At 44.4% G+C, this 11203-nt stretch overlaps 1 protein-coding gene across 1 annotated transcript; it reads left to right on the top strand.

The window, feature by feature from the left end:
* Positions 1–2235: 2235 nt before the first annotated feature.
* Positions 2236–8940, top strand: avpr2ab (arginine vasopressin receptor 2a, duplicate b; the record flags this gene model as incomplete). Its single annotated transcript, XM_079514312.1, has 6 exons — positions 2236–2520; positions 4153–4398; positions 4571–4717; positions 5752–5992; positions 7533–7760; positions 8358–8940. The coding sequence occupies 6 exons, from the start codon at positions 2236–2238 to the stop codon at positions 8540–8542; spliced, it is 1332 nt and encodes a 443-aa protein (XP_079370438.1). The 3' UTR covers positions 8543–8940.
* Positions 8941–11203: the final 2263 nt, after the last annotated feature.

Here is an 11203-nt window from a genome sequence, read left to right as displayed (position 1 = left end):
TGTGGTTGAATATGAACTTACAAATTGCTACAAATCTAGGGACTATTGATGAGGTTGTAAAGGCCTGGGGAACACTGGGGATCATGCCAGAACTATTTTGTTCCTTTTGTTTTTCAGAGCACCAGGTCTTCCATCCATACTGATTGTAACTACCGGGTATCCCAATTATAAATTCCTCTCACTGCTGCCTTTTCAGCCTAGAGTCGGTTACTAAATTGATGTTTATGGAATAGTTGTTTCAGTCTGTTGAGAGGCTATAATGAGCATCTACATGCCAGCTGGGATGCAAAGGATTCACTTCTGATGGCTCTTTGTTTACAAGCATATGGTCCACTGTGCTGGGGTTAATGCGGCTCCACAAGGGTCAGGTTTGTTTCGACTACGAACATGGTGCATTTATTCCCTCATCACCTCTTTCTCTCACATCCACCGCTCACACACAAATGCACTGGTGAATATGGGTGTAGTGCTTGTGGGTGACTTCAAGCCTATGTGAGCGCCTTCAAGCCTATGTGAGCCCATTGATGCCAGAACAAGGAAATCTATAGCATGTTTTGCGGAACTTTAGCAGTTCAACGCTAACATAATCACACGCATGCACAGACATGCATGCATGCACACGCGTGCACGCACGCACGCACGCACGCACGCACGCACGCACGCACGCACACACACACACACACACACACACACACACACACACACACACACTCACACACACACACACACACACACACAGACACAGAGGACAATAGGCACACCAAAGTGGGCCTGTGGTGTGTAACCATTTAACCAGTACTAATCTCTACACTAATGGGCTCTTCCTAGTGGTCACGACTGTTCTAATTTCTGGTAATTAATGTCACACGCAAACACACTCTGCAGTCCAAAAATACTCAAGACTCAAACCTTTTAATTCCAAGGATCCCCAGTTTATGTAGCCGATTAGGCCACAAACCACAATGTTACCATATATGACACCCATAACTCTGAGAGTGTACAATTGGAACCAAATGGACCCATCAGCGTCCATTTGGTTCCATTTGTACACTCTCAGAATTGCAGATCATTAACCCATTTAGACCTGGGGCCGATTTTTTAAAATTCAAAACATTAAAAAAAGATTATTTTTACATATACTGTAACAACTACACACAGAGGTGTTCCTGGCTTAAAATGTATATAATAACGTATAAGTGTACCAGGTCTAAGGGTACATTTTGTTCCTAACTATCAATAATTTAACTGGGGACCACTTGGAAACCACCTCAAGGACCCTTGGGGGTCCCCGGATCCAACTTTGAGAACCAATGCTCTATCTATGTAAGCAATAGACTTAGAATGTCTGTGATCTTACATACGTACATTTCATATATTTCAAATACATGAAATGTATTATGCCCCCATGCACGGCATGAATCTGCTCCGCACGCCGTGTGTACTCACTCACTCACCCAATAAATAATTCCTAACTCATGTAATAATTCCTAAATTAATCATTGCCCGGGCACCGAAACTCTGGAATGCCCTACCCCAGAACCTGAGGGATGCACCCTCAGTGGCTGTCTTTAAAAAACTTTTAAAAACCTTTCTTTTTACACAGGCTTTCCCATAGATAGCCTGTTTATTGTTTATTATGTGGTGTTATGTTATTTTATTTATTGTCCGTTCAATGATTTAAACAATGTTTTTTTGTTGTTGTTGATTTATCCCACAAACTACCTCTATTGTACTGTATTTTATAATATACTTTATGTACTTTATACATAAAGTTCCAAACTTTTCTTTTTCCAGATCACAAAGTTTTCAGACCCCATTACTCTGTGGTTTATCAATTTCTGATTATGGTTTAAAATAATCTCTTTGACAAACCACCACCAAACACTCCTTTTGATACATAAAATGGAACCCTTGCCGCCTTTTATACTTTTATGTTCCTGGTACCTCACTTCCTGGAACTATTGCTAACAATGCTTTTTCCCCACAGCTCCCACTACGATCAAACCTTGTCAACAGAAAATGAATGACCATGGTTTAACGTTTAACTACACTACACGAAACAAAACATCTTTTCCGTACCCTACATTTTGGGGACATCCTCAAGGACCCCTGGGGGTCCCCGAATCCCACTTTGAGAACCCCTGATGTGAAATAATTCCACTAACACCCTAACACCACTGACCCTCCTGTCTCCCCACCCCACCCCCACACCCGGATGTCTCTCAGCTAGACCTGATGTCGGTTTCCCCGGTGATGGACTCTGCCCTGTCCAACAATAATGGCAGTGTTTCGACTGCAACATCTGTGATGACCTCGGCGCCTTTGAATGCCACCGTGTGGCAGCGGGACAACGTGCTGGCCGCAGCCGAGGTGGTTGTGCTGGCTGTGGTCCTGCTTTTGGCACTGCTGGGGAACGGGCTCGTGCTGGTGGTCCTGCTGAGGAGGAGGCAGCAACACTCCCCGCTCCACCAGTTCATGCTCAACCTCTGTCTGGCTGACCTGGTGGTGGCACTGTTCCAGGTAGCATAGGCACGGAATGAATCAATGAATGGACAGTAGCCTGTGTGTGTGTGTGTGTGTGTGTGTGTGTGTGTGTGTGTGCGTGCGTGCGTGCGTGCGTGCGTGCGTGCGTGCGTGCGAGCGAGCGAGCGAGCGTACTTATGTATGTACAGTATATGTATTTATGTGTAGCAGAGTGGCTCACAGCCTCAGCCTGATGGCCTCAAAAGTCTAATATCTCCCCCAAGCCATAAGCAATTGCCTTTGGCTTAGTGGTTAAGATGTTGGCTTTCCACATGGGAGACCCGGGTTCGATTTGCGGGTGTTAAGTTAGTGCCGTGACCCGTGACCCGGATCGGGTTTCCCCGGTGGCGGAGGTCAAAAGTGGGGTGAGTGTAGGCAACAGTGGCTCACAGCCTCATCCTGATGGCCTCAAAAGTCTAATATCTCCCCCTGGCCATAGGCAATTGCCTTTGGCTTAGTGGTTAAGATGTTGGCTTTCCACGTGGGAGACCCAGAGCCGGACTAACAATGGAACTAGGTGGCGCTTAAGCGCCAGGGCCCGAAGCTTGCAGGGCCCGGTACGAGACTATAGGTACAACTGTTGCTTCTGTCGAAAAATATAACGCAACACAGGAACCCCCGCTAGTGTTTTTGGTCTTCTCGTCTGACAGTTTCTGTAGCAGCCTGATACTAGCAGCAAGGGGGCAGTCGGCCTGGGGGGGGTTCCCATAGGGGGGTTCCCGACGGCTGCGCGTCGCTTCCTCCTCCGACAGAGGGGAAGCGAGTAAGCGACGCCCCCTCGCTCAGGAAGGCCCCCTCTCTCAGACCGACCAACGTGTGTTGTTGTTGCGACAATAACATAGCCTACAGCCTATGTAAGAGGAATATAAACACAAGACCGTGGCGCAAAACTTCATATTTACCCTGCTCTAATGCAACAAAAGTGTGTTCTTACATCCTCCATTTCACGATTTCAGCACTCGTGAGTAAATTAATGTAATTGCTAATTTGCTATTATGAAAGTTTTCAGTGACGTTGCACCCACCACAACTTGGTTGCATTGTCGTCAATAATTAATCTAGCTTTAAAACGTTCTAATATTAATATAGCATATCGACATTGTCTGTTGGTACACACGTTATATGGACCATGTAACAACATGGTCAACAGCACTGTTTGCAAATGTAGCTACATTTGTTGGCCACAAAGACAATTTAGACAAAACATGCTGCTGCATGTTTATTGTTAATGACTGTATTAATAACCATAAAGTAATCTCCTAGGCCTTACATAATAGTTTAGCAGAGACTGAAGTTGGAAAGGCTGTGCCCAGTGCGGCTGTGTCTTGTGTGTCAGCGGGCAGCGCAGGCAGTAGTGGATATGCGCTAAACGGCGAAATGCATGTTAATTAATTAATTAATTAATTAATTAATTGGCTGAATCTGTAGGGCCTTTTGATTTTGTGAAGCGCCAGGGCCTTGAGAGGGGTTGATCCGTCACTGGGGAGACCCGGGTTCAATTCCTGAGTGTTATGTATGTATGTATATGTATGTATGTATGTATGTATTGGACAGACGGACATGTGTTGAGAACCACAAATGCACAGAACCTATGCACATATCTATATCTGTCTATCAATCTATCCATCAGGTGTTGCCTCAGCTGGTGTGGGATGCAAGAGGCCGTTTCCCGGGCCCTGACGTACTGTGTCGACTGGTCAAATACCTCCAGGTGCTCGGAATGTTTGCCTCCTCCTACATGATTGTCGCCATGACAATCGACCGCCACTATGCGATCTGCTGCCCCCTGCAGGCATACCACAGTGGAGCCACTCATCGCTGGAACTACTTCATACTGTTCGCATGGGGACTATCACTTCTATTCAGCTTACCACAGGTTATACCAACTATCACTCTGGACTTTGCTGAGAGATGAATAATATATTAAATATAAAAATATTGAATCAAGCAACTTAAAAACTGTCTGTGGTGCATGCAAAAAAGGCGTGAAACACCTTTAATTCAGCCCCTTCACTATTTCACTCACTCCAACTTCTCCTCCCCTTCAGCTATTCATCTTCTCTCGTTCAGAGGTGGCCCCGGGTGTGTTTGAATGCTGGGGCAACTTTACTGGATCCTGGGGCCTCAAGGCATACGTTACCTGGATGACCTTGGCTGTCTTCATCCTCCCCGTCCTCATCATCACTATCTGCCAAGTAAGGAGGAGAACAGTGAAATAAAATGAAAGAGATGAGAGGACAGAAGTGACTGTGTTCCTTTCCTTAGGCCTACTCAAATGATGATTCATTCATTGCTTGCAAATGCAAAAATATTTAGGTGGACTGCATTTAACAATTAACATACTATTTTCCTGGCCCGGGCAGTTAGCTCAACCGTATGGGCACCTATAGGCTGCTGAGCCAGCCTGACGGCGTGCCACGTGATCGACTCCCGATCCCGACGGCCTTTCCCCCATGTCTCCCCCATGCTGTCAATCTATTAATGGAGGCAGAAAAATCCCCACAAAAAACATACTATAATTTCTTTATCGCTGATGTACTGCATACATTCAATGTCTGCAATGTATGCAGTAGCAGTATAGCCCTGTCTTAAGACCCTGAGCTCAATATTTTCTGTGACCATGGGGAGGATAATTTATGGCTGAGCAGTAGATTCACAAATGCCTTTCCAGTAGCCTTGCATCATCAGGCGTTCCATGTGCTTTACAATCTGCCTGCTTATTAATATCCTTTAGATTGCTGCAATGTTATTGTTCCCCCACATAAATGCAGAAACGAGTAGTGAAGGCTTGTCAGTTGCTATGAGGTTTTTTTTAAAGATTAGTTTTTGGCTTTTGTGCCTTTATTGATAGTTACAGTGAAGACGGACAGGAAAGAGGAAGAAGGGGAGAGACATGCAGCAAAGGTTGTCATGAACGGGACTCGAACACACAACGCGCTGTCAGGCCAGAGCCTATTATGTGGCATGCGCCTGGACCACTAGGCCAGCCCAGACACTATGAGTTACATGGACACCAAACAAAAGTATTCCAGGAAATAGTGAATACTAATGAACTTGCAGGGTTCATTCGATTTCAGGGTAGCCATGGCTGATGAAGCCTAATATCTCTCTTGGCTAAAGGGGGGGAATTTTATTAGATAATATATTGTAGCTATGAATTTGTGTTTAAAATTCACTTACAATTTGGGAAACATTCTATCTGCTGTCTCTCCTCCCTCATCTCTTTCAGGTGCGAATCTTCAAGGAGATCCACAACAATCTGCACCTGAAGTCAGATCGTCTTTTCTCTGCTCCCTCATCGTGCAGACAGAACATCCAACGAGGAGGAGGGGCCAGCCGGGGGCGATCTACCATACTCCTGCATGCTCCATACACTACAGTTGGTAACCATTGGGATGCTGCCGGACCAGGATCAACCTGTCAGCACCTCCCCATGGGTCCACTGAGACCCAATAGCATCACCTCACAAGGTGATGGTCATGCCTACTCTAGTGATCTTTCCTGTGAATAGTGCTTTACTGTTCTATTGTATTCTATTCTATCATGCTACTGATTGCTACCTGGCAGGTGATAAGAAAATTCTATATTTGTTTCCACCAGGCCGAAGGCACTCCTTGGCCTAAAAACGGCCATAGCTGTCATCACAAATGTGATGAGGTCAGCACAAATGTGATGAGGTCAGCACATTTGGGCACATTTTGGCAAGTGGCTATGGCCGAATTTAGGCCAAGGAGTGTTTTTCATGCAAAACTAATGCTTGGAATGGATTCAGAATCATGAAAACCCCCTAGTTTGACATGTCACAATTGTCACATGCTACTTAAAGCATGATGACATTTGGGAAATGTTGCCTTATATTGGTTGTCTATGGTGTGGTAGGCTATACAAAAATGGCCATAACTTTTTTTTGCGATGTTTCCGGGCAGAGCAGGCCTCTCATTCTGTGGACCTCAATGGCCAAATGAATAGAAAAAACACAAATAAAAAGTACGGCATGACATCACAGGTCCTGTCCAATTTTGGGCCTGTGGCTCCCCGGCTATATGCTCATTATGCTGCTTCACTGCTTCCATGTCTTCGTGGTGCTTCCTATACTATGGTGATTCTTTTAGATGCCATTCCATGTATATATAACTGCCTTCCCTCAGTTAATTAAACATCTACTGATGCATGAACTTGGACACATCATCAGTGACCTGGGATCCTGGGATCAATGGGTGTTTCTTGGTCTTACAACAGACACCCTCCTCCAGGCGACCTGACCAAGGCTGATCAGACCCCGGCCTATGGCCTGGCTCCTCCTTCGTCTGACCAGAAATGCAGAATCCTTCTGTGCATTGTGTCGTCGTTGCCGCTGAACAGCACATATCTCAGCTTCGGTACAACTCGAGCTACAGCCAGCCCCTCGAGCTGCACCGAGGCTGATTTTAAACCCTCCTTGCAGGTTTTACTGCAGTCTGTAGCTTTTGGATTCCTCCTCACGGAAGAAGTGGTTTCGGCTGCCAAGTGCCAACCCTCTCCACCCCCGGTTGCCGTCTCTCCGGCCGTCCTCTGTCTCTCCAGATGTCACCACCCTCTTCGTGGTTGTCACCCAGGCTGTTCCTGGTTGTCACTGGCACTGCCACTCCCAGAGTTTTCAATTAATTAAACATCTACTGATGCATGAACTTGGACACATCATCATCAAAGTTTGCAGGCTCTGGGTAGGCAACCCAACCTGGCGGAGACCTGTGCTCTGAGGAGCACACTTTTCTAGTTCTATTATAAGTCATGTTAATTTGTTGTGTTTTCTGTCTTACTTAATATTACCTGCATTTTATACAAATTCTATACAAATTTATTTGGATACTTCTTGAGACTCAAAGGCTGTAATGTAGTGCAACAATGATTCCAAGAATTTACAGCACATACAGTTATCTTTCTACAAGGGTGTGAAAAGATACATTGCAATTATACAGCACAAGAGACTGTTAAAGCACAATTGCTTTCATGTGTGTATCTCTCTCTCAGCTGAGCTACAGCCTGGCACTCATGAGAATCCAAGGCCGTCTGTTATCTGCTCGTCGTCAGTCACAGCCATAACTCCAGGACCTCGCGTCCGTACTACAGGGGTGTCGGCTGCCGTGTCTAAGACAGTCAGGATGACCCTGGTTATAGTGCTGGTCTACTCTTTCTGCTGGGCCCCTTTCTTTAGTGTCCAGCTGTGGGCTGCCTGGGACCCCAACCCACCACAGGATGGTATGTATTGACAGAATAGAAACATAGATCGTCTGATATATGCGGACGCACGCACGCACGCACGCACGCACGCACGCACGCACGCACGCACGCACGCACACACACACACACACAAACACACACACACACACACACACACACACACACACACACACACACACACACACACACACACACACACCAGGCTCGGCTCTGACATGACTGAGGGGGCAGTTGAAAATGGCAAGGGGGCGTTTTTATATAGTATAAAACAATATGTGCAGTACATGAAACTTAAACTGGCGGGGCAGAATTTGCAACTGAGAGTGCCAGGCACCCCCGTGGCACCATGCCAGGCACCCCTGTGGCACCATGCCTGACACACACACACATACACACACACACACACACACACACACACACACACAGACACACACACAGAAGAAGAAGCTTCTATGGTACGTCTACATACAAAACAAACAAACAAACCTTTGAGTTTATGAACACATGGGAAATAAAATGTAGAATGTGTGTGTGTGTGTGTGTGTGTGTGCGTGCGTGCGTGCGTGCGTGCGTGCGTGCGTGCGTGCGTGCGTGCGTGCGTGCGTGCATGTCTAGGTGCTATATTCACCCTGCTGATGCTGCTGGCCAGTCTAAACTCATGCACCAATCCCTGGATCTATTCCGCCTTCTCCAGCAGTGTCTCTCCTGAGCTACGGTTGCTACTGTGCTGCCGCGCTCACTCACAGCGCAGAGGTTCCATACCAGATGACTCTACTACCACACACAACTCCAACTACTAATAGTCTAATACACACACACACACACACACACACACACACACACACACACACACACACTGCACAGTGCACACAGTATACTGTAGGCCTACACACCATATGATGCAATCACATGTCTGAGTCCCCTCGAGTGATGTGACATCTGCACGCACAGACAACACACAGTGCTGAAATATAATTTTGTATTCTTTTAGAATATTCAAACTGTACGTTTGTTGAAGTCCCCTCTCTGCTGTTATCTGTTTAGAATGTGTAAAACTGTATGATGCACTGTTAGACGCATCAGGGACAGTGTGTGTGGCTCAAGAAAGTTCTAACTGGTAGACACGTGGGTCACACAACTGCAATTCTACGCAGTAAAGCCCAATTTATACTTAGTTGTGCACCAGTGTGGCACACATAATTGCACAAACTCACAATGCGTTGCATCACAAATAGTTGTGAGCTTGTAGATTGACTTATTTTTGTGCATGACACTGGTGTGCAACTAGCTATGAGACAAGCCTCAAGCGTTAAGCAATGGTGTTTCTCAGAACATTTTGTAATTGTTAATGTTAACTGTAAATAAACACTGAATGTAAAATGTCTGAATGCTAATAGAGAAATGTAATTAATTTAATTATTTATTGTATTACTGTAAATATGAAGAATCACAAATAGGACTTCCTTTTTAAAAATAGTGTATTCATTCCCTCACCAGTCATACAGGACATCACATCTATGGTACTGTACATACAGTACTTACAAACATACACATATCACAGCTGTAAAAACTATGTTTTTTTTTTGTTTTTTTTACAGAAAATCAATTCTACATTGTTTCATTTGCTCCTTTACACAACGGTGGTGTGGCAAAGTACCATTCTCAGACACACCATAAAGCACAAAGTGTCTCTTTTAAACAAGTTTGTTCCAGTCCTTCAAAATGTCCACTTGTCCCTTCGGGCTTTCCCTCCATCCCTGACAAAAAGAGCTGAAAGGGTGTTAAGTAGGCCTACATGTCGGATTAAGAACACCACAAAGATGAACTCAATTGTTTGACTTCTCTATTTGGAGACTCAATCTGCCGCCAGGACAAGTAGAGACATTTATTAATCGCACAGGGGAAATTTAAATTCAGCTTCACCCAGCTGACGGCTGCTCAGATGGTCATGATGATCAATCATGGCACTGACACTGACAACGTATACTGGGCGGATCGGGCATAAACCAGTGACTGTCTGATTACCAGACACTCTCTACCCATTAAGCCTCCCACTAGAGGGCCATCATATTGGAGGAGCATATAGAGGGTTAGAAACTTGTGAGAGATTGTCTCACAGCCTCTGACTTTGGATACATTGGCTAAAACACGCACACCGAAGTACAGGTAAATTCACAACCCATTTTTCTTGATAATATATAATTATCCATTGTCATTTTATCATGATGGAGCATGAATGTATGTCATGGTACCAGTGCATACTGCAGGCTGAAGCTTTTTGCCACATTTATACTTGGTTCAGTTGGTTGTGCATTTTGTGTCGAGCACAGGAGAAAAATAGCAGGGTCATAAACATAATGCATCATTTGACATGTTGTGAGCTAGTAGATCTGCTCTTTTCGATGTGCGACACCAGTGCACAGCCAGGTATAAATTAGCACCTGAAAAACAACTTGTAGTAGCTCTGACGTTACTCTGCTGGTGGATATAGACACAAAGACACCCTATCATGGAGTATTCCTCTTACAAACAACCAAAATAAAACAAAATAACATTCTTTCTTATATATGATCCACACTAAATACATACTGTATGATTAACTTGTCCAAAAGTTATTTGTTAATATTATATTCAGTCGAGTCAATATTTCCCTAGTTGTTCTAAATAACAGGCATACAGTACAAATGTATATGCTTTAGTGTAGACTATCTACATCTCATTCCAACATGAAAAGTTTATTTCATTTTGGAATTGGAGGTTTATGAATGCACATTTCAAGCTGCGCTATATCAAGTGGGATTGAAAGCGACACTTGAAATGAGCAGTGACTGCATATTGTCTCTGGGACAGAGCAAATGTTCTATTGGTTTGAGTATATTGCAAAAAGGGAATGCGACTTAGAACCTGACGAACATTGTACTGCATTGTATACTGTTACATCACAGGGTTCTCAACACCGGCATGTTCAGCCCAAACAATGGCTACTATTCTACAGATTAGTTTAGGTATTTAGCATTTAGCAGTCTCGTTAATGGTGTTCACATGGTGACCAAATTGATTGCAAAACTCATTAAGCAGGTTAGAATTTTGACTTGGCCCCTGAACTGGAGTGAAGAATCACTGCATTACATACAAGGGAGATTGGGATACTTTCACAAATACTGTCAGCAAAATGCAGGATCAAAACATAAGAATCATCAAAAAAGAACATGTTAATGTTTGATTACATTAAAAAGTGTACATTTAGAATAGTCTGTGTATGCATTTGAAAAGGGTCTAACCCTAACCCAGAACAGTTTGAATAACGCAACAGAGTCTAGTAAGTGTACAAAAGTCTTCAGAGAACGTTGCTTCTGAATCTCAACAAAGAATGTTTAGAAGGTGAAAATTAAGAGAGCTTGGTGGTTGTTAAATTATTATATGACACTAACGGATTGGCTGGTCAGTCTACTACTTCATAT

This window comes from Electrona antarctica, assembly GCF_951216825.1.
Source record: "Electrona antarctica genome assembly, chromosome: 2".
Taxonomy (NCBI): Eukaryota; Metazoa; Chordata; class Actinopteri; order Myctophiformes; family Myctophidae; genus Electrona; species Electrona antarctica.
Note: the sequence above shows the minus strand (reverse complement) of the source record. Positions and strands in the feature narration are given on the sequence as shown.